At 37.7% G+C, this 25,138-nt stretch overlaps 1 protein-coding gene across 28 annotated transcripts in view; it reads left to right on the top strand.

Annotated features, from left to right (window-relative positions):
• Window positions 1-25,138, top strand: part of PARD3 (par-3 family cell polarity regulator) — a 649,140-nt gene that overhangs the window by 305,197 nt on the left and 318,805 nt on the right. For all 28 annotated transcript variants that reach the window (XM_082739708.1, XM_082739698.1, XM_082739709.1 and 25 more), the window contains exon 5: window positions 13,242-13,373. In XM_082739708.1, the coding sequence (XP_082595834.1) occupies window positions 13,242-13,373 (132 nt within the window). The remainder of the gene's footprint in view (window positions 1-13,241; window positions 13,374-25,138) is intronic.

Below are 25,138 nucleotides of genomic sequence, written 5' to 3' on the forward strand. Positions count from 1 at the left end.
CTTTTTATTTTTATCTCCTTTAAGTCTTTGTGTTATACATGAATATAAGAATAATGAGCATGTGTTTATTATTAGATCTGGCATATTTTGGTAAAACCTCACCAAGTCTGTATTATATCTTAACATCTTAGTCTTAAGTAAAAGTATGCTAGCTTCATGAATATCTGTACTAATAATGTGATTATGTTAACTGATCTCCATTTCTGCCCCCTTTTTGAGGAATTCTTTGTGTTTGTCTATTTTCTCTAATCCTTGTGTTTGATATTATTATTATTGAGAATTTATATATTTGGCCTTCTTCTTGATATTTTATGTGCATTAGTGACAGCAGAGAAAATAAAGATATAGTTGGACTGTAATCCAAAGACCAAAATAAATATCCATAAGACTATACTGATACTAATAAATGACTAAATAAAAAGTGAATGGGAAAAAAGGGGACAAATTTTCTTACAGAAGAGTTCTAAATAGTAGAAGTAATATGTCCCCCTCCAGAAGGTGGGGATCTTAATTCCCCTCTTTTTGAGAATTGGCTGTACTTAATACTTGTTTCCTAAGAAGAGAGGAAGGAATGTGAAAAATACTAACTTTTTAGTGGAGAAGTGACAGACTTACCTTAACCAAGTGACCAAGGTTAATATCACTAATGATAAGTCATGGTGATATCGTGAACCCTTGAAATGGTACAATGGCATGGACATTTCACCTCAGTGGAGTTTTCCCCAGAACTCATAACTCCAGTTTAATTGTCAGGAATCTCAGGACAAACCAAAAACTGAGGGACATTCTATGAGGTACCTCACCAGTATTCTTCAAGAATATTGTGGTCATAAAAAAAATTAGGAAGGACTGAAAAACTGTCCCAGGTCAGAGGAAATTAAGGGGATGTGAGGATTTAATACAATTTGGGATCCTGGCATGAAACAAGGGCATTAGTGGGGGTTGGGGGGAACAGATGGATTGCAAATACATCTGTTAGTGTAGTTAATAGTATTATATCAGTGTTGATTTCTTAGTTTGGACAACTATACCAAGGTTATGTAAGATGTTAACATTGGAGGAAGTTGGGTGAAGAGTGGGTAGGGATTCTGTACTATTTTCACAACTTTTCAGGAAATCTAAATTTTTTTCCATCCCAAGAAGTCTTTAAAACCCAGTTTTCCAAGGCATATGGTGTCACCCACATTTTGGGCTGAGAATTAGAGATAGCAGTTCAGGCACAGGTACCTGGCATGTGTGGAACCAGGACTCAGCCACAGGTCTCTGTGAACCCTTGAACACACCTGGTCATTGTCAGAGATGTATTTTTCTCTTTGGAAATGAGTTCTTTTAAAAAAAAAAAAAGGTTTTATTTATTTATTTGACAGACAGAGATCACAAGTAGGCAGAGAGGCAGGCAGAGAGAGGGGGAAGCAGGCTCCCTGCTGAGCAGAGAATGCAATTTGGGGCTCAATCCCAGGACCTTGAGATCATTACCTGAGCCAAAGGCAGAGGCTTAACCAACTGAGCCACCCAAGTGCCCATGGAAATGAGTTCTAATGAAAGCTTTTCAACTGATTTTATTACTAGGGATTGATGGTTGGTAGCCTTCCCTATGACAGGACTGAATTTGAGAAATGCTTACCGGTCTTACACCTGCTGCATTCTTATGGCTGGGTACTCCCACTCGTGTCTTTAATTTTTGTCGAGTCATTCTGCTACAACAGCTGTTTTGTTTTCCCTTTATTCAAATTGTTAAGGTTTTGAGGGGGAGACAGAAGGGGGTTTCAATAAGAAGTACTCCAAATTTTCTGGAATCATGTTTTTTAAAGTTGTGATTTTCAGTTATCATTCAGGAAGAAAAACGGATTCCTTGAAAATTAATATCCAGCTTAGAGAACATGATTTTTCTGCTGATAGGTAGGAGAGAAGGACTTAATTCTTTAGAAGTTTGAGCTCTCAATTTCTTTATGATAAATGCTTTTTGTGTGGAGATGGAATTCTCCAGAAAAGTCATTATGGTTGTATGAGGAGCATAAATAGGATGGGATTTTGATAAGTGAAAATATTTTTTCTTCGTTTTAAAAAATCTGTGGAGATATTTACCTGAGGAGGCAATTTCACAAGTAAGGGAAAAACGTTAAGAGTCAAATCGTTAACTGTACCTAGGGATTTGCACAGAAATTACTCAGTTGTTCGTTAATCTGCTCAGGTCATTGAAGTTATGATTGTACACCGAAAAATATAAGAAGGGAGTGCTAATATTTACATTGGCAGGCTAGTTATGTAGCTAGTTATCTTGATTTTTCAAGTTTTAGTGATTTCTTTGAATATATATATATATATATATATTGCTTTTAAATTAACATGAAGAACATTTAGGTAAATATAAAAAATTCATGTTGCACATTTAGATAATGTGTAAGATTGTAGATATTTTGGGATTAGGCAACTACTCTAAGTATTTTACTTTCTCCCTTTCATCCCTGGCATCTGTTCCCTTCATCTCTTGGTGTTGTGCAAATTGCTCCTGATGCAAAATGCTATTGTTATTTATAATTTTAGCATGGCGATACAAACGTTTAGAGGTACATGTTTTTGAAAGAAAACGAAATGTGGATAGGTATTTCTTGCTGTCAAAATAAGAAATATGTAGCACTTTCTAAAATGTTTTAAAATTGTTTCAGATTTAAATGTGTTTTTCAGAGTCAAGCAGCGTTAGTCAAATGTTGCTCTTCATTTTTATTGTAGTTTTGGAAAATGAGCCAGGCTCTTCAAAATGTAACCTGACCTGAAATACTTATATTTATTTTGTTCGTATACACTTGCCTTTGTTGAAAGAGCAGGGTAGGGACACCTGGGTGGCTCCATCTTCAACTTGGGTCATGATCCCTGGATCCTGGGATCGAGCCCCGTATAGGGCTCCCTGCTTGGCAGGAAGCCTGCTTCTCTCTCGCCCACTCCCCCTCCTTGTGTTCCCTCTCTCACTGAGTCTCTCTCTGTCAAAGAAATAAAAAATAAAAAAAAAAATCTTAAAAAAAAAAAAAAGAAAGAACAGGGTAAAAAATGGTGGTCTCTTTTCTCCATTCCGTATACTTTCTGATTGTGGAATGCCTGTGGCCATATGGCAATTGGGTGACATTTTTGTTTTGTTTTTTGTCTCTGAGAGAGACAGAGGGAAAGAGAATATGAATCCTAAGCAGGTTTCACAGCCAGGGTAGAGCTGGATGGGGCTCTATCCCACAATCCTGAGATCATGATTTGAGATCAAGAGTCTGGCGCTTAGCCGACTGAGCCGCCGAGGTGCCCCAGTCATGTTGGTTTTTATGAAGTACTGTGCAAGAAATAAAATGGGAGCGCCTATTATCACTGCTTCCCTTGTAGTTATTTTCCTTAGTTCCTCAGAATCCAGATGGGGATAATGTTTTTGTAATTTGAAAAATACTAAACTATCCTTCCAGGCTACCTTCTCCTTATGTTCTTACTGATGTTTTCAAAGGATAAAGGAGATAATCCCAGTTATACCTGGAAAGAGATTGTTTTAAAACCATTTAAATAAAAAAAAAAAAGATTTATTTGAGAGAGAGAGAGAGAGAGAAGGAGGGAACGTATACGAGCACACATGTGCACGCTTGAGTGTGTAGGGGCAGGGGTGGAGAGGGAGAGAATCCTCAGACTGACTCCCTGTGGAGCATGGAGCCCGGTATGAGGCTCTGTCTTGAGATCTGTGGGATCACAGCCTGGGCTGAAACGAAGAGTTGGTCACTTAGGGATTGAGCCACCCAGGTGCCCCAATTTAAAACCATTTTAAAGCAAACATTTTACTCCTAATTATTCCTGAGACTAGGCAGTGTTTATCAGGGAGCCAACCATCTCTCTTGTAAATATAATTTGTGATACAAGATTATATATTGGCTTTGCCCTAGTTTATGTACAAGAACTCAAGGGATACTTTTCTGTTGGGAGAGGGTCATTTTGTGGGAATGGCTGGATCTCAGAAATTACCATCGTTACCCAGGTAAACCACGGTTCCTGGTTTATCGCATGAGGGTTAGAATTCATTGCTCAGACATTGGACATTGAAATGGGTAGATAAAACGCTGGGAACTGGTTACTCACCCTCATCCCCACAGAACATTTGTTGCAACTTCTCTCAGCCTCTGTTTCTGCTTTTTAGATGGTAAGAGGTTAAGCTGAATAGTCTCTCACTTTTCTCCTTCCAGATTTAAAAATCTGGATCTAAAGTTTTTCACGGTATTCTGAACTGTTGAGATGGATTAAAAACAACGGAAGAAAGAGTTTCAAATAAATAGCCTGAATGAGGCTGAGTTTTGCTGATCTCTTTCCTCTTAGATATCCTTGTCTGCTCCATGACCAGTTCTGGTGGCTTCAGAGAAATCTGTGCCCTCATGGTCACCTCTGGAAATGTCACGGCCTTTGTAAGTTGGCCTGCATCTCTGTGAGATATTTGGCCGACTGGTTTTCATAATGGATCCCTTAATGTTGATACCCAGAGCAGGTCCGTGCTCTGGGGGGTTATTTTTCTTATCTGATGTTACAGCAGTTACTGAGTTACTGGTTAGTTGCAAGTTGTGAGTAAAACTAAAATGTTATACTTCTGGTTTTGTCAGCATACCAACCAGAAGGATTTGGTCCGTGACAGGAAACTTACTTGCAAATTAATCATGATTTTCAAATGTGTACTTTCTGTAGCGTTCTAAACAAGAATTTTTCCCCCCTGGCATATTCAGCATTCTTGAGTGTCCCACTGAACTAAATGGAATTCTGTGATCTAGAAGCTACTAAACACATGTTGTAAAGACTGCAAAGACAGATTTTTCAGGTCAGAATGAATTTTAAGAACTTTGTACCTTTAATATTTCAAAGGGAAAAAAACTAGTAAAATTTGATGTACATTATCGGAGTTTTGATTTTGCACAATAATAAAAATAAAATCTGCTTGGATAAGTCATTTTCAATTTTTGCTGCTAATTCTTCAAAATTTAAACTCAGTTTAGAATGGAAAAATAGAGGTGTAAAAATAAATTATGTGTTAATGAAATTTGAGCTACAGAGGTACTCTAATAAATGTTTTAGCATTCAGAAATATCTGCATTTTGATTTTTTTTCATTTTTTAATTTTTAAAAAGTTACAGTATAAGTATAATCAATGTCTCATCACAAATTGTACCACACCTTAGTAGACTATCACTAATGATATGTAGCCTACTAATAGAATTTTGACAGAAACGTATGGATGTTTGAATTTCCTCTTTGTCTTGTTACAATTTTGTTCCGGAGTAAGAACAGATTTGTAGATACAGACTCCTTCTTTTATTTCTTTAGTCCTTTCATTAATGAATAAGAATGTGGTGGGGTGCCTGGGTGGCTCAGTGGGTTAAAGCCTCTGCCTTCGGCTCAGGTCATGATCCTGGGGTCCTGGGTTCAAGCCCCACATCAGGCGCTCTGCTCAGCAGGGAGCCTGCTTCCCTTCCTCTCTCTGCCTGCCTTTCTGCCTACTTGTGATCTCTTTCTGCCAAATAATAATTTTTAAAAAATGATTAAGAATGTGGAAGAAAGCAATTACCTAAAAGGAGAGTAGGAGATACCTGTCTACCCACCAAAAAAGTGATTATACTTTTTTATATATGCAGGAATTACAGAGAATATGGGCTTAGCTAATATGGGGATGAATTTCCTTGACCTCAGATCAGTAACACAGGGGGCATTTCATGTAGGAAATTGGTCACCATGGATTTCAAATAAAGTTCATTATACAGACACGTGTCTGGGATAAGTGGTGATAATACTGTGTTTGGAATAAAACCCTGTGTTTCTTTATTTAAAAAAGTATATTAATAGGCATGTAGTTGGTTTAAATGGACAGTGATGGCCAAACCTTCTGCCTTCATTTATAGGTTGTTTATTGAATCTATTATTTTTTGTGTGAGTCAGTTTATTCCCAATCCCATGTCTCTCTCTCTTTTTTTGTTCTTTCTCATTTATTAACTAGAGGACGATTTGAAGGTCAGAAAAGTACATTGATAAAAATCCTATTTACAGACCATTTTATGGTTGTTTTCTTCTGCTACGCGTTAGCCTTGACCTTGCTTCCAAGGTCATGCTCTGATATAGCTATCAGGAAGCACACAAGGTAAACTCTGGGCATAGAGACCAGAATGGGTCTGTTATATTGACCCAACAATGTGATTACTGGTAATTTTAGCAAACTTTATGTAATTAAAAAAAAATTCTAAACCATCATTACTAATTTCACTTCAGTCTTACAATTTCAGGTTAGACATTCTGAAAATAGTTTCTTTGGTGTCTGTGTATCATTTCTTAGGGAAATGATAACACAGAAAATTGAGTTCTAGGATTGCTGAGTTGAAAAATAGTTGTAAACTTAAAATCTGAAAACTGCATGGGGATATTTGAAACCATAGGATGCTTATATAGAGGGTACAAAAGTTAAATTTATATGCACTGAACGTTCGGCATGTCAAAATGACACAATTCCTAATGGTTTTTAAAAAGGTGTTTGGAATTTTTGCATTGAAAAAAAGTAGAGCTGTAGTTGGGTTTCTTAAACTAACATAGAAATATCTGGTATTTCTGTAACGTTCTTGAAATATTCCTATATTTCTGCAACATAAGGATTTAGGCTTGCCAAGGAATCTGACCATCAGCTAAGTAGCTGTTTCTGAGAGATAAAGCTTTGGAGTTTCAGCTTAGTATGAAAGGAATAAGCTCCTATCCCAAGGCCCTGGGTGGGTTCTGTGTGGTTTCTTTTTATTGAATTGTAATTGGCTTGGAGAGGAGTGATGGGGGAGAGAGGACAGTTCCTTTCCCTATCCTGAAAGATTTACTGCATAACTAGGGTACTGCTACCAGGGAGCAGAAAATTAATATGCATTTCTCAGCCTGGGTGGCTTTTTGACACCTGATGATATGGCAGTACATTTAGATGATAAGGAAAATCCCTGATCACAGCAGGAACATCTGTTTTTTTCTGGCAAGAGGGAAAGCAAAGCTGAATGGCTGTTTGGGACAGCCTCATGAGTGAAGGATTAAAATTGTAATTAAAAAATAAAGGAGAGTAATTCCTTATGGTATTTTTCTTATAAAAATTGTTAGATAAAGTAGTAGTGGCTTTACTATAATAGATTATTTTTTGTCATTAGCAAATTTAATAATCATTTGGATTTTGCATATTGGTACTACTGACAGATTTTTCTAAGTCTAATGAAAAAGATTTCTGTTTTTACTTTGGAAAACAGAAATATACAGAACGGAGGCATTAATTTGATCATAGAATGAAATAGATTTAAAGTCACATTCTCCAGTTTTGTTTTTTTTTAAATAAATGCAGCTCTGACTTGTTACAAAAATATTAATGGCAAAGATTTTTGTTGTTTTTTTTTTTTCCCTTTAGGTTAGAAAGTACAGGTTTATAAAATACATTTAACTTAAAAATGTTCACTTTTTTGGTAGCTGATGATAGTCTGATCCATTAAATATGTAGATAATCTGCATAGATATATTAAGACTACCATTTGTTTTTGTCGTTGTTGTTTATACATCTACAGACATTCCTTTCTTTCAAAAACAAATGAAGGAAATGCCTTCATACTTCGTCTTTAAAATTTTTTTAACTTTTATTTTTTATTTAAAAATGGGAACATAGGAATGCAAACTCACAAATAAACTAAGAGAAAATTCTTTTCAAAAATAAATTAACATATATAATTTGGAAGAAGAAAGCAGTATGTTTATCAATATGTCCTGTCAGGCACTCCTACTCAAAGTTCACATAGGTAGTAAGTTTAGGTTCATTGCTAATCAGAATCAATGAGTTCGGGAATGTTTTGAGAAATGCTCATCAGATCTTTCTGAGTTCAAATATTTAAATGTCAGTGCAATGCTTACAATGAGTTTTTTTTTTTTTAATTCTTTTTTGTGTTTATTATTATGATCTCTCATAGCTGCTTCTTCTGTTAAGTACATTAAATATTTGCTGGATACCTACTTTCGGAAAGGCTCAGTGCTGGACATCATGGGTAGGGGTAGGAAGATGGTCCTTTCTCTGAAGCTTACAATGTAGTTGGGTTTGCTAGAGGATATGGCATTTATTTATTTTAAAAACTTTATTTTCATTTAAATTAAGTTAATTAACATATGATATATTATTGGTTTCAGAGGTGGAGGTCAGTGATTCATCAGTCTTATATAATTCCCAGTGCTCATTACATCACATGTCCTGCTTAATGTCTGTCACCCAGTTACCCCTTCCCCCCCCACCTCCCTCCTCTCCAGTTTGTTTCCCATGATTAAGAGTTTTATCTCCCTCTCTGATTTCATCTTGTTTTATTTTTTCCTCTCTTGCCCCTACAATCCTTTGTTATGTTTCTTAAATTCCACCTGTAAGTGAGATCATATGATAATTTTCTTTTTCTGATTGACTTATCTCGCTTGTCATAATACCCTCCAGTTCCATCCACGTCATTGCAAATGGCGAGATTTCCTTTTTGATGGCTTAGTAATATTCCATTATCTCACACACACACACACACACACACACACACACACACACACCCCACCCACAACCCACATCATCTTTATCCATTTATCTCTTGGTGGACATCTGGGCTCTTTCCGTAGTTTGGCTGTTGTGGACATCACTGTGTAAATACTGGGGTGCAGGTGCCTCTTCAGATCACCAAATTTAAGACTACTAGGTTTCTAAAATCATTTACACCAAAATAAATATTTTTAAGCTGAAAATAGTATGTACTTTATACATTTCAATTGGAAATCATGAATATCCAAGCATGTATTGTAAAGGAGAGATCATATTGCATGTTATGGTGTTTGCTGATATACCCATAAATACAGAATCACAACTTTATAGGACTCCAGTCTTTGTATGAACTTTGGATCAAGCTCAGGATTGTGAAGAACATCATGAGTGCAATGCGAGTAGTGCCTACATGTTGCTATCCACAAACTAAAGTATATATTGCATAGTGATTCCTAATACATTTTAGAAATTCTTTGCTTTCTTGACAGAGACTAAGATACTTCAGCTGGGCTTCTCATACCTTATAAATTAATGCATGAATTCATTATTGACATTACCATAACACTATTGAATTAGGAAAACTTTTTTGGTATGAGGGGTTAATTTTATTTTTGTTATCTATTAACTACTCAAAGTTGATTCTGTAAATATAAAATTGAGTTTTTCGGGTGGAGTTCAAGAGGACAGATTTTTTTTTTTAAATCTATAGCTCTTATCTCCTTTAATCTGATTACTTTGTGATGGCCTAAAACATGAATTACATGTCATAATTGATGAAAATGGAGAAATGTCACACTGCTTTTTGGATGCAATTGGAAGTAATCACATTATCCACAGACATTGTATATTGTAGGTGTGACATTAAATTGAAATGGGCGTAAAACAGAGTTACACATCTTGTATAAATCTAAAAGTACAATCATTATATTTCAGTGCAAATGCATTTCACTGATGCTTATCATGATGCTTTTTGAAAGCATTCACTTATTAATTTTTAGAACAACTTATAGAAGTGTTCTTTGAAAATTCTGGGCATCTGAACCATGTGAAAATAGGAAATACAATGCGTTTTGAAGAAAAAGCCCTTCATGTTGGTATAGGCCACTGAGCTAAGTGCTTGAGTTTAGAGGTGAATGGTGATCTTCTCCCTCGGTTTTGCTGGAATAGTGGAAATAGCAATTTAAAAAATTAACTAAATTCTAAGTCAGAACTGTAATTAGAAGTAAAATTAGAAGATAGTGGTAACAAAAAGCATGACATGCAAATGTCTGTTGAAAGTCCAAGAATCTTTCTTAGAGAAAATCGCGATTGCATTGGGTGTTGAAAAATGGGAAAAGATCTTACAAGAAGAAATGGTATTGGAGTCTAGGCTCCAAAAGAGCTTAAGTGAAGGCGAAGAGGCGTGTGGCACCTTGAGCATGATTGTGCGCAGGTTCCTCCGGGCTAGCTGTGGTGTCTGCCCCACACGTGATGTGCTCCAGCGTACTTCTTTTTTTTTTTTTTTTTTTAAGATTTTACTTATATATTTGACAGAGAAACAGTGAGAGAGGGAACACAAGCAGGGGGAGTAGGCGAGGGAAAGCAGGCTTTCTGCCTAGCAGGGAGCTTGATGCGGGGCTCGACCCCAGAACCCTGGGATCATGACCCAAGTCGAAGGCAGATGGTTCACGATTGAGCCTCCAGGTGCTCCTCCAGCGCACATTTTAGTACAGTTGTCTGTGGGAGGTGGCAGAGAACATTGCTGGAGAGGTTAAGGCGGGGATCAGCCTCGGGTTCGAAGGCTGCTGTACTGGCTTCAGATGAGAGATTGGGTCGAAAGAGGTACAGAGCATGATGGTTATTTTTCAGGAGGGCACCGGAATTGATAGTGTAAGCAAGTTTCATTTTGAATCTGTTGATTTGGAGGTATTTTTGGGGATGGCCGATTGGAAATTTAGATCCTGAATTCAGTGCCTAGAAGTTGTCGGGAGGGAGGAGTTGGCTGAGGAGACAGGAGTGAGCAGGCCATAGATAAGCTCTTAAGGGCCATTGCAGGCAAGAAAAAGAATGGTGGAGATTCAAAAGGAATCAAAAGAATGTACCACTCACAGCCTGGATTTGTAGATACCAAGGAAAGTGAGCATTTTGTGTCTTCTGGTTTCTTTGTTTTCAAGATCCGCTTTTCCCTTTGTAAGTTGTATTTCGTCTTTGTCTGAACACCCAGCTCACTGTCCACTCTTCACTAACAGCTCCAGCGTCCGTTGGTTATCTTTGCCTGAATGAGTTATTTCATTAGGAGCTGAAGATGGTGATTTTTCTAAATCTCTTCATTATTCTGTTGGCTCTACGTGGCGTTCTTCTGAAAAGACGAGCTTCGCCTCATCCACTGGCACTGTTGGTTTCCCAGAAATACAGTTCCTAGTGAAAAGGCAGAATAGATTTTTAGTGCCTTGTGTTCAGTTATTTTTTTTTCAAAGTAGAGCTGATGCAGTAATCACCTCTAATGGTGGAAAATGAATAGAGAAGCCAGGTTGTCAGCCACTGGGAGCAGCCCCAAGATCGTGGCATAAAAGCTGTACTTGTGTGTCTCCGTGCTCCCAGTCCCTCCTCCATGGACATTGAAGATTCTGCCCTTAATACATTTATCTACCCTTTATGACTAATTTGAATTTCTTGGCAGTAAGTCAGCTCATTTTGCTTTGTTCTCAAGTTACCACGCAGCAGTTTTAAGGCAGAGCTCCTAGTATTTTGAGATACAGTGGGCTTTGGTTTCTTCTGTTGCTTTATTCTTTTCCTTTGTCTGTGTCCTTTGCTTATGTTCCCATTTCCATGTTCCTGCAACCAAGGTCAGTCCCTAATTCCTGGGTGTGGAGCAGCATCATAATCTTCGTGGTTTCCTTGTGTTGGAGGTCATGTGCTCTGTTAACAGCTTTCTGACATGTGTAGGACATGTGTAGAGGTTTCCTAGTAAAAATATTTGCTGCTGATGTTTAACTCTGTTGAGGTTTTAGTTTATTATCTAGGTATACTAAGAAGAAAACTTTTAAAGTTTCATACTGAAGTTTACACTGATAAATATTTATAGATCTAAAAATATTTTCTGTGTACCACAATAGTGGCATAGGTTCAGGACTATTGATCCATTTTGAAGCTTTTTTCTCTCTGATGGAATTTGTAAAGGAGCAGAAAACAGAATCTTGGTCTATTGCTACGGTCTATGCAATGCAAACCTATTACATGATACTTTTTTGTTTCTCTGTATATGCTGCTCAGATGGATTAAGAATTGAAGAATAAGAAGCAGTCATGTGTATAATGTATACAGCCGGATTATCCTTAACAAAGTTATTAAGGAGAATGTTTTGGTCCTTCACTTAAGTGGGGAACTGATGGTAGCATTTTAAATTTGTCCTTGTAGAAAATATTTAGATTTACGTGTTGAGCTAGAATGTTTGACTTCTCTGCCTTATCCTAGCCTTCTCATTTCTCTTCAGGACATTGAAATTAGGTTTTGCAGCCCAAAAGCCAAAGCAGATTGTTGTACATTATTATTTCAAAGATACATCCAGTAACATTTGGTGGCTTTGGGGTGTATTTTTTTTTTAAGATGTTATTTATTTATTTGACAGATAGAGATCACAAGTAGGCAGAGAGGCAGGCAGAGAGAGGGGAAGAGAAACAGGTTCCCCACTGAGCAGAGAGCCCAATGCAGGGCTCAATCCCAGGACCCTGGGATCATGACCGGAGCTGAAGGCAGCAGCTTAACCCACTGAGCCACCTGGGCTCCCCGGGATGTATTTCTTTTTAAAAGGTTTTATTTATTTCTTTGAGAGGGATTGGAGAATGAGTAGAAGGAGAAGTAGATAGACGGAGTAGTAGACTCCCTTTAGAGCAGGGAGCCCAACACGGAGGAGCTTGATCTCAGGACCCTGAGATCATGACATGAGCCAAAGGCAAACTTGCTTAAGCAACTGAGCCAGCCAGGTGCCCGCTTTGGAACATACTAAATAAATATTTATCAACTAACTAGGTTTTTATTTAAAGACTTCACTTGCTATAAGCATGTTGGGGCGAGCAATTATGCATCTATTATGTACCCTGTATTGGGATAGATTAATTTTTTTCTTTATTTGATATTTGAATTAATGCTTCAACTAACCCATGAAGTAGCTAACAGAACAGTCTAAAGGATCTTAAGTCGCTTGCCCAAAATCACACAACTACAAAGTTGTAAATAAAGAGTAAGTTCCTTAATCTTTCTTATTTTAAACATTTTTGGTGAATTGTAGAAAATATCTCACAATATTATTATAAGACTAGAAAGAAGAGGAAAAGAGAACATCCCATGATTGAGAGAGAACAACAGTCTTGTAGAGAAATACTTTTCGTTTTCTGGTGCATGTAACTGGCCCGTGGAGATTGATTTGGGATCGAGTGCAGGGAAAATGGTTTCGTCTCCTATACGCATATGCATGTGTCTGCCTTCCTGCTCTAGTCATTATATCCCCTTCCCCTAGACGGATGACTGCATTCATGAGGCCTAATCTGGGTGAAATGTCCTCAGTCAGCTATTTTGTATAGATTTGGGGAAAATATTTTAAGTCTGCAAAATCATTTTTCTGCTACTTTTGAAAGACCAAGTGCATCGTTCATTTGCAAGGTCTGTTTTTTGACAAGACACCTTTTTGTTTCTTTTTGAATAGAAAGATGAAAACTATAGAAGCCTTCCACGGGATGCTAGTAACTGGTCTCACCAGTTTCAGAGAGACAATGCTCGCTCATCTCTGAGTGCCAGTCACCCAATGGTGGACAGGTGGCTGGAGAAGCAAGAACAGGTAACATAAATTAATCCTTCTACACGTGTCATTGATGTAACTTCTAGCTCATACCCTGAAACATGTTTCTCTCCATCACTGTGATGATTAAAGGTCAATTATTCTAACAGACTTCAGGTAAGTACCAGGCTTTCTGTCAGTTTGTCTAATATGAGTACAGGCAGTTTCTGCAGCGGTCCCAGATCAAAGGTTTCTCATAAGCAGGTATGAATATTTGCTGTGGATTCTGGAGCATCCTGCCTTAAGAGCTTGTTACATTGCCGAAGCACAGACATTTGGAAGTGAACAGTACAGTTTATGAGTAGACTTTCAAGATCACGTATAGGTTCTCTATTGATGGGGAACAAGTCAGAGGACCTGAAGAGGCAAATTATAATGTTCTATCTTACCTGACTTCACTCTGCAGGAGAAATCCATGTGATAGTGTTATTTCAGAATTTACCTGATTTTTGTAGGGTTTGGGGACTTCCCCTTTCATAAATGTCGAGGAACTGTTAGAGGTTTGTTAAGTTTTTAGAGGTGCTTAGTTTACTCCACAGGGTTGGCCATTCATGAAACCAGAATCGTTTACCACTCAGTGTAAGTAACTGGTTTGTGTCCTGGGAAAAACAACTGTTTGCAAACTTGTTACATCACTGGTAGAGAAGCCTTCACTGCATGAAGACTAAGGATTTATTCGGTAAGTGTTGATATATAAAAAACAAATTCTTCCAGTGGTGTTGTTTAAAGTCTGAATTGTTTATTGTTAGTCACAGTGTTTTCTTTGTAGTGGAAATTCTAGGATTTTCTTTGTAGTTTTAAACAGTTTTTGTATTAAAAACACACTTCTCTCCTTACTTTGTCACTTATTTGCTAAAAAAGCTCATTTAAAATGGAAGGCTAACAAGTGTACTCAAGAGAATGTTTTTGTTTTCTGTTGTGGTAATTTCTAAAATTATCAACAATTCTATTGCCTGGATATTGGGATAGTTGTTTTTCAATTTAGATTCATGATGTCAGTGAAAAGAAATCCTAAATGTTTTACTTAATTCATCTTAGTTTGTATTTTATAGCATAAACCTCCTAAAACAATTTTGTGTGTCGGGGGTGTTAGAATATGAAACAATAAAAAAGGACAGTTTGCCTTTGATACCATGGATGGTATCACAAACATACTGATTTTTATCATATCATAAATGTTAGAATACATTATCATATCATAAATGTTAGAATACATTAGAAGCATTGTGTGATGGAAATAATTTTAAATAATTAAAAAACCATGGAGTCCTACCTAGGAAAAACATTTTCTAAAAATAATACAGATTTTAAACTCTTTGGTGGTATTATTATCATTTTGAAGTGAATATTTTGAAGAGTTAATTTAGCATGGGCCTGTAGTCGGACTGGCTGCATAGAACCTGCTCGTACAATAACTCTATGCAGTGATGGGATGCCTGCCAAGGGGTTAGTAGAATCATGTATGGTACCTAGGAAAACTGTGTATCTTAGTATATTTGTTAGAAAAAAAAAATTGGCTGCCACAAACAAATTCTAGATTGTGGAAGAAGATTCTAGATTGTTACCCATTTAACAAGATACCTGGAGAGAGGGACGATTGGCGGTGGCGGCCTCAGCCCAGCAGATCTCACTGAGGATCCAGACCCTCCCTTTGCTGGGAGCCCAACACAGGGCCTCCGTGGCTGTGTGCCCCCAAGTTGTCAGAGCCTTGGACATCATGGCTTGGCACAGAAGAAGAGGAATCGTGCCTTTATCTTCTGCAGGGCTCATCTTGAAAGCAGATAAATGTTTCCTCACAAGCAGCCCCCCCCACCCCCCGAGGTGCCCTTCATACCATGTTGTGTGACTTGCCTGCCACTTTGTCAAAGGGAGTTGTTGGTTTAGACTGGTTGAGCTTGATCTCCTGGAGCTAGGGGTGTGGGTGTGGTGGTTTGTCTTCCCTGGAACACAGCTGCTCATCACTGAACACAGTCAGGGTTCTGTTAAAACAAGGGGGGGGGGAGTACGATTAGCTAACTCTGCTAAATATGATTATTGTTATTATAAGATTAGGAGGAAAAATTGGCAGTTCAGAGTTTCCAAAGTATGATATATTTAATTGTATCCTAAAAATACACTTTCTTTTTCCTAACTTTTGTGGCTGTAGATGTGCCTTTAAGGAGGTAGTATAGTTTTTCTTTGTAGTTTTGGTATAAAATAGTTTTTTTACACAAAAGGAATTGCATTGAGAAGCCACATACTTTTTTTTTCCTTTTCAAAAGACTCAAGCTTGATTTGCTTCTGCTGAAGTTATTTGAAGCATTTATTCCATGATAAGCAGGTTTTTAAAAAATAAGTACTTCCTTGGTCTATGTAGCCTAATGTAAATGGCATTAGTTAATTGATTCCTGAGCCTGAAAACATCTTCCTTGGCTTAAGTTTAAAAAATGATGATCCATTCACTAAATTTGATGATTTTACATCAGCAGGATAATTAACCAAACTGAAATCTACTTAACTCAACAAGAACAGCAAAAACAACACAAAATCCGTATTAAAACTTTGCCTAAAAGTAGGCACAATTGTTTGGGCAGAAGAGGAGAAGAGGTTATGTTGGAGATCCTGTAAATCTGGTCCAGATACTCTCATTTAATTGTGCATTTATTCTTTTAACTGTTTCCCATGAGTCATCTGACTATAAGGGCCTAATGGCTCTTCTGTGGCTTTTTTTTCCTTCTTAGTTTTTGCCATTAAATATGTAACAACAGACGAGCATCACATAGATACAAATAATGTTTTATATGTAAAAAACAAAAAATCACCCCCTTGCCTTTACAGTTTGGGATCACTAGGGCAGAACTGTGTTCTGTGAGTTACGCCATCTGGATTGAAGAGGTCAACAGAGTTCTAGATTTTATATGACTTCGGTGGCTTTGTTTTTGCTCTATTTCTTGCAAGATAGCTCATCTCATTATCTCTGCCTCTTGAAGGCAATTAATGACCACATCAGTCTTGCAGGTGGGAATAAACAGCAGGAATGAAAAGGACAAGAGAGTGTGTTAGAGCAAGCACTGAGCTTGTAGGCATCTCTGGAAGCCGAAGGTGGCTTGTGCTTCTTTGGCGGGTTGGTCCCCTATAAAGGGATAGTGACTCTTTCCCTCTCTTAGAATATTCACAAGGTACACACTCATATCATCAAAGGTAGGGGATATATTTCATTAGAACTTTGTACCAGGAAGCACTTGGGTTCAAGCTCAACATGATTTTCGAAATACAAGTTCTACCATTCAGTGACTAATTCTTGCTCAGAATAGCCTGTAGCTGAATCCTACATCAGGGTCCTCTCAGAAGATAGAGGACTGTGTATCTTTCAAAGAGCATCCTTTTCTTGTGACTTCCTTTTTCTGAGCTCTCAGAGGAGGCACAAAGAATTCAGTAGAAAATGGTTTGTTGTATTGCCTTGAAAAAGTTTTCATGCTTCTGAAATTCTGACTCTGAGACCCAGGAAACAACAACAAAAAAAAATCAGCAAAAGGCTTGGTTTTGATGTGTGGCAATGCTTTAAGAAATCTGAATTCCTTTTAACCATCACCATTTCCCTGACTCTGTATAGACTATAATTTAATATTGGTAGATAATAGATCATAAGCTGACTTTGTTCTTATGTCCCTACAGTTTATTGCAACTAATAAATTCCACAAAAGGGGAGGCAGGAACTTTACAATATGTTATTGGAGGAATTTAAGGCCTGAAAGTAGAGGGACCTTCAGGGAAATTTAAGCTAATTGGGAGCCTGCCATTTTCACTACCTTGACTTGGTGAGCAGGCCTGAAGCCAATTAACAGAAATAGCCAGGAGGTGCAAGGCACATTTCAGCCCCCACTTAAGCTCTTATAGGGGAATGACTGCCCTGACCTTTAGAGAAAAGTCCATGTTTTAGGGTTTTTTTTTTCTATCAGGCAAAAACTTTGTCTAATTGGCAGATTATACTGGGAGAGGCACACTGTGAGGAAAACTACCTTAAATGCTTGGTGATTGCACAGTTCAAGTGTGACAGTGGATGTGCGCTGTCCTCACCTTTGTCCCCTGGCCTTCTGGTCCCCAGCGTTTGTTGTTGTCTCACAGCTGTGAGTTTAAGGAACAAGGACAGTGCCTTTTCTTCTTATTTTATGAAAAAAAAAATTTTTTTTTAAAGATTTTATTTATTTATTTGACAGAGAGGGAGAGCACAAGCAGGAAGAGTGGCAGGCAGAGGGAGGGAGAGAAGCAGGCTCCCTGCTGAGCAAGGAGCCTGATGGAGGACTCAATCCCAGGACCCTGGGATCATGACCTGAGCCAAAGGCAGATCCTTAATGACTGAGCCACCTGGGTATCCCTATTTTATGAACTTTTGTCACTGTTTGCAGTTATGATGTTTCTGCTTCAGATTTTTTCATGTGGTGCGGAACGTTCCTGACTTTCGCTATTTATTCCTTCTGAGATGAAGATGGCTAATATAGGGATAATGTCTGTTTTTACATTAGCCCGAGTCGGGTCCTAAATCTTAGAAGTGGAAAATATCTGAATGTTAAATAGAAGGCACATTTCTTCATATTTTAAAATTTTAATTAATTAATTAATTATTAAATTAGCTCACACTCAGTGTGGGTCTTGAACTCACAGCCCTGAGATCAAGAGTCTGTATGCTCTACGGACTAAGCCAGCCGGGTGCTTCTCAGTGGAAATCATATTGAAACAAAATGATGCTTGAGAATAAATTTCTTTAATTTGTCCTCTTCTTTAAAAAGACTTATGCAACTGGCTTATTCTGATACTTTTTAAACTTGTGAAAATATTTATGCTTTATAACTATTCATGTGATATACAATGAATACATTTCACATGTCATGGAAAAGATTAAGATTCTATGATGGGATTTCATTTTTCTTTCGTTATTATTTGATTAAGTCCAAATCTTTGAAGATCTGGGGCAACAATAAATTTTTAAAAATTAGAGACTATTTTGGATGTGTTAAACATACTGTAGTGAAAAAACATTTTTAAGCTTATCCAGATTTTATATGGAAATGGTTTAAAAAAGAATAAGTAAGCCAGGTGATAAGTAATTGTGGTATTTATTGGGTGTTGCCTGTTTTACCTTGTAGTGATAGGCCATTGGGGGTCCAGGATGATCAGGTCCTGTTTCCGTACCACTCATTGAGATTGGTTTTTTCCTCTGACCTGCCTGCCTCTGGGAGATCCTTTTCCTTTCCCAAGTATTTAAGAGCCTTTTCTAAGTGGAAAAACAAAACAAAACCCTTCTCATTTCACTGATACCTAGAATCATCCTGATGACGTAAGTAGTCAGTTTCCGAATAGGAAATGATCATACTTTTTAAATTACAAAGTTAGGAGATAGCTTCCTTAGCAATCTGATTACAACAGCTGCAGACCAGTCAGTGAACTGACCATGGGGTCATCTTGTTAAGACATGGAAGGGCTATAGAAATTCTGATGTGGGCAGAGGCCAGCCTCATGGCATCTGCCTCGTTAATGGGACACAAGGTTAGGTTCTGGGGCTGCCAAATGGTACCTGGGATGCGTGTGTTTGTTTATACTTTAATTCCTTAGCCCGTGAACACTGGGAAACTAAATGACTGCTAGGGTTATCTGGATAAAAATAATCAAAACCTTCTGCCTCCAAATCCTAAAATTCTACTGTTTTCTGTTAAAAGGAAGAGGATTTATTCATATTAGTTCCGAATTGGTAAACTTTTGCTGAACTTGGGCGGAAGCAAACATTATTGTGTTTTACCTCAGCAAGAGCCCGTATAGAAACTAAGAACATCAAGATTGTTTTAAAATTAAATTTAGTTTTCATTATAAAATGCTAGAGATTTTCTTTAAGCAGAAACCTTTTATAATCCCAATAACATTAAAAATAAAACCAAAACAACCTTTGAAAAGAATTTTCATGTCACCTGGATATATTATGCCAGTAAATTTTGTTGTGCTCTAATAAGATGACTATTGTAATATACATCTTAAAATTAGTTGTGTTTTCAAATACCACGCATGCATCCTGTATGTCTATGCCGTGTTCTTTTCCACCAGCGCTACATGTTTTCTACTTTTATTATCGGAGAACTGTGGACAGTAAACATCAGGCAGAAGAAGGGGACTAGAGCATAGGGACCCTGCTAGAGCTTCGTCTGAGGACACGGTAATTTCCTGAGGACCCTTGCCAGCCACTATAGGGCCGCTTGGGAGGCTCTTCCGTTAGGACAACAAGAAGCATTTTACCCTTCCATTTAGTGGCAAAAAGACACCATGAGCCTGCAGAGTGTGTGTGGGACTGGAAACCTGTCCTTCCCATGCGTGGGTCCTTTTGTCTGATCCATAACTCACCAGTTGTGTGGCCTTATCTAGGTATAAACTCTGCAGACGTCATTTGCACTGTGTACAAAATGGGGACAATAATACCCATTCGGCAGATAGTGACGTGCGTGAGGATCAAGTGATCTAGAAGATGTGAAATGCGGATCCAGGTGCTGGTGTCTTAGAGACACTTGTCCGTGATGGCTGCTTTCTCTGCTTTCTTTATTTTAGGTGAGGATAGACTTACTGGAGACGCCTCCGCAGCTCCCTCTAGGAGGGAGGACCTCTTTATTTTCTTACATGTTCTCTTCTCCTTGCATATCGGAGGTGCTATTTGGTATGCGGGGCTGGTTCGTTTTTTCTTCCCTGGTGTACTTCTAATGCCCTCATCATCCTTTCCGAATTGGATTCTTGCTTCTGTGGCATCTTATCAGAATTAGAATAAACTTTAATCTTTTTAAATCATCTCTGGTTCTTTTCTGAAGAACATAATCTGACACAAAAATGACATTAGTGTTAATCTCTGTGTCTGTGTCCATTTTTTATGTTCCCTTTTGTTTTTGGCAAGCCTGCGTGGCTTAAATGCGATTAAATCTTAAGAATAGCATTTAAGAATGCCAAGTGTCTTACAAGGGCTTCTGCTCAGCCACTGGCTAAGCATCTGGGTCCCTCTGTGATGTGAGCGGAGTCAAGGAGCCACCATTCGACTCACTGGCTTTTGGAGTGGGTTGTGTAGTTTAGGGGGTCCTCATCAATTCTCCTCGTCCTTTATGACTGGCCCTGTTTATTGCTTGTTTGGCCTATGGAGCTAAAAGCGCGCAAGCAGCAGGGAAGTGAGACAGAAATTCTACCCAGTGAAAAATCTTCCGTGGTATGTGGATTAACCTTCACGGGGAATCTGTTAGTAGCTGATGATTTTCTTGCCTGTGAATACAGCTGCAAGAACGAGACGTTTAGAGCATGCACTGTGGATAAAGATGCATTTTCATTTTTAGCTATGACCCTCAGGTGCCTTTTCATATTTTCATCGCAGGCAGTCTTAAAGATTTTTGTTGTGAGCTGTGCGATTAACTATGACGATGAAAAGAATGCACGCTTTATACTCTAACTCTCTTTATCCCCACCAATCTGTATGTCATTTGCTTTTAAAAATTTGTTATTTCTGTGTTCAGTGAACAGTGGAACTGCTACTCTTTAAAAAATACTGGTTAAGAAATTACATTAACATTTTCGGCTTAACGGTATGTTGTTTTCGCTAGCCATATCCTGAAACCCGCCTATACAAATAGAATCACTCAAAAGCCATTTGTAATTTTGGAATGTTATGATTTAGGTACCTGTGTCTTTTTCTTTTTCTTTCTCTCTTTCTTTTCTTTTTTTTTTTTTTTAAATTCAGTCCTACACAGGCTTTTTCTGGTTACCTTCAGCATGGATCTGAAATGGTCCTGAAAAATGGGCTGTTTAAACTGCTAAGCCATTTTGCCCAATGGTTTTATGTTTTTCTTCCCCCCACTGATGTCTGTGCCCCATAGTGTTTTCACTGGGTCTGTTGTAAATCTGTGATCCTTTTTTTCCCTCTGCCTGTGTGCCTGAAAAAAGGCTGTTGTGAGCTTTCTTTAATATCCAGTAAATTCTAAAGAAATTAAAAGTACTGAAAAGAAACATGTAGGTTCCATAACATACCGCTGGTGTTATGGAAGGGGAGTTAGGATAGGCTTTTGGGTTTCATTTCATGCTTTGTGTTATTTATACTCTTCAATAGTAAACGCATACAACTTTGGAAATATTTTTATTTTTGGTAAATCAGACTTCATAAGACTGTAAAACTGAGCACCTTTTTCTCTTTTTCTGCAAATATTATACTTTCCAAATTTTAAGATAAAGTTGCAATGTCGATATCCATTGGAATCTAGGTAAACCCTTTGAGAGGCATAATGTCTCTTCCTATCTTGGGCAATCCCTTTAATTCTCTGAAGTAATCCATTAGCTGGTCCTCCTGTGATTTAACATCACAGCCCCCTGAGCAAAAGAAGCAGGATTAGTAGTTTCCTTGGGTCCTCACCACCCTTTATAAACTTGGGAGAAGCTTCCCAGGCCTCTCAGAGGCTAACCACCATCACCTCTCCTCTGTCTGCCATCCCTTCTCAGTCTTAGGACTTTCCTTTTTTATTCAACTCCCGTTTCCCCAGTCCTGTGTGCGTGTCTCTCTGTACTAGATCTATGAGTTCACAACTCCCCCTCCCCACAAGGCTCTGTCTTCCTGTCACCTCTGCCTGGCTTGCTGCGCCTCCCAATTCACGGCTTTGGTTCTTTTTTACCTTTCATGTGTTGGTCACATCCTCTCCTTCAGGGGACCTTTCCTAGTCCCCATTTTTGAAAGAGGATGACGTCCCTGTTGCCTTCATTATCGCCTCCTCTCTCACAGTTCTTTTTTTTTTTTTTTTTTTAAAGATTTTATTTATTTGACAGACGGAGATCACAAGGAGGCAGAGAGGCAGGCAGAGAGAGGAGGAAGCAGGCTCCCTGTCGAGCAGTGAGCCCGATGCGGGGCTTGATTCCAGGACCCTGGGATCAGGAACTGAACCGAAGGCAGAGGCTTTAACCCACTGAGCCACCCAGGCGCCCCTCTCTCACCGTTCTTGATAATGTTCATGTCTGTTTCCAGGCACTGAAATGGCATAGGCGTGTTTTGTTTACTTTTGCTTGGAGCTCTTAGTAAGCCTCAATGAATTTTTAGGTGAATAAGTGTTACAATAAATTGAAAGGAAAAAGTTCAAAATGTCCTCACTTTGCGGGTTTCCTGTATTATGGGTAGATTCCTTGTTTGGTGGACGAGATTTTATGATCTTGTGATATTCACTAATTATGAACTAAAAATTGCAGATTATAAATAAAGCAGAGAAAATCTGTTAAATATTAAGACACATACGTACAGAAACCTGAGAAACAGTCATACTTCTGAGTCACTGATGTTTGATTCATCACTGCTTGTCACTTAGCATCTGCTCATGGCAAAAAGACTGGAAAATTGTTTCAAACTAAAGGACCAAGGAAGGGGGGAGAAAAATGAAAGTAAAGCAGTGTTCCCACTTCAGAGAGCTTGATGATACGAGGGAGAGCACAGGCTTCCTATGCCCGAGTTGATCTTTCTCTGAGAATGTCTTGTAATGGAACATGGATTTAAGTGTTAAAAGGTGAACACTATCAGTCTGTTACCAACAGGCTGTCTGTGTTGTGTCCTAATGATTTCTGCTGGACTACAGTTGAGCCCAGCAGCCCAGGGAAGCCACCTGAGTGTGTAAAAGCTTTGTAGAGGAGGTGACGGTGTTGAGGCCAAGAGCTGCTGTGACTTCAGTGAGCCTTAGTGAGACACAAGAAAGAATGGGCTTCCCAGAATGTTGTTATGTTATGGGCTCCGCATAGCCATCAGTTCTGTTATAGTTCCAAAAATATGTAATTATCAGAAAATAGTAAGTTTGCTCATAACTGAAATGACAAATACAGTTTCCACTTAATTGGAAAAATAATACTTGAACAAACCATTTGATTATATTTAATAATTTATAGGCAGTTGAATGTAATATGGTTAGTATTCTCTTCTGAGTAGGTTTATTTCATTTGAGAGTTGGTTTTTTGCTGTTTTAGATTTTTTTTCTCCAGAGAGTTCTGAGGGTTCATTTTCATTAGAATGACTAAGAATTATACCATTACTCTGCGACCTCAAGCTGGTAAAATTTTATTTTCTTTTAGAGATGAATTTTCTTTTTTCAGGAAAAATGGAGTTTTGGTACTCATGTATTCAATATATAAAATAAGAATATGATGAATTCTGATCTGCCATTAATTAGCATATTATGCCTAGTCTATAGCTTTTTGATATTATTTTGTTCATTCAGTTCTCCGAGTAAAGCTTCTCTTCTTATAAAATGAATATTTGATAGAATTAGATATTTGATATGAAATTGAGTTTTAGAAATTATCTTCAAAGAGAGAAGAAATATCTTTTATTTCTGATGGAACTGTATAATAAGTTTTTTAGTTAAAGAAATTGATTCTGACAAGAAGATGACACCACACAAGCTTGTAGAGAATTTAAATTTTTTTGAGTTAATGGTGAGAGGTTTCCCTGTTTATTCCTTCCTATCCCCAGAGCCTGTTAGATATCTAAATGAGATGAGTGTTTAGAACCTTCCGTGTTATGTTGGATGACAGTTTAACTCATAGACTATATGGGGATGAAGTTGATAATGTGATTTTTTTCTTTTTACTTTTTAGAAAATGTTATTGATTTTTGCAAATAGCATATACTCAGTTCCAAAATCAAATATTTCAGATGAATCTGCAAAATGCTGCCTTCCACTTGCTAGCTCCCCTCCTCATATGTAACCACTGGTACTAGTTTCTTGAGAATCCTTTCAAATACTACCATTCTTTTATGAGAAAATGTAAAAATTTATCTTCTTTTCATGTACTTATGTAAATACTATCTACCATGTTCTGTGCATTTAATTAATTAATTAATTAATTTTGCTTAATAGGGCTTGGCAGACTTTCCATGGTAGAACATAAAAAATGTCTCCTTTTGAAAGAATTTAATAATTTTCCTTTGTTTAGATGGGCCATTGTCTGCTGATGATGAGCATTTGGATTGTTTACTGTCTTTCCTGTTACAAAATGAATAACCTCTGTACATAAGCCATTTTGCATTGAGTATTACTTGGATAGATACCTAAAGATGAAATAGTGCATTTGTAGATTTGTACAAGAATATTTGTAACTTTGATGGATATTTCCAAAGTGACCTCAGTAGATGTTGGGCCAAGTTATACTCCCACCAGTAAAGAGGGATTGTTGACGATTTAAATCCTCTTATTCTTTTCTCACTTAGTAGGACCAGGCATCCATCCACTCAACCATCTTTCCTTCCTTCCTTCCTTTCTCCCATTGTTTTACCATTTAATGGTGTCCTGATTGATTAGGACTGTCTCTGTTTATGGATGTACTTACTAGTTCACTTTGCAAAGCAACTGGTTTAGATGATTCTTGTTATTTCCAAACTTCTCTCTCTCTGGTGTTCAGAAAGTTGAGATGGTAAGGTGTTGGCCTCTGCAATTACAAGTGGAAGTATCAGACATAGCTATAAATGCAGTGATTTCCTAGTCACATTTTTTATCTGTAGTATCAATATGTAGATCAGAGTGGCTATGCACACAGTAAAATATCTTATTAATTATAGATACCAAATGTGAAATTTGTGAAATCACATTTAAGTGTTTAGAAAATGTGTGCCCCTATTCCAAAGGCCTTTCACCATTTGTGACAGTTGGGTTTGGATACTTAGGTCAGTTTTTCTATCTTTTACACTTAAAGTTATGATTTATTAAATGCCATAGTTGACATAAATTAATAGAGAATCTAATTTTCTCCAA

The sequence above is a fragment of the Mustela nivalis genome (assembly GCF_964662115.1).
Source record: "Mustela nivalis genome assembly, chromosome: 7".
Classification (NCBI taxonomy): Eukaryota; Metazoa; Chordata; class Mammalia; order Carnivora; family Mustelidae; genus Mustela; species Mustela nivalis.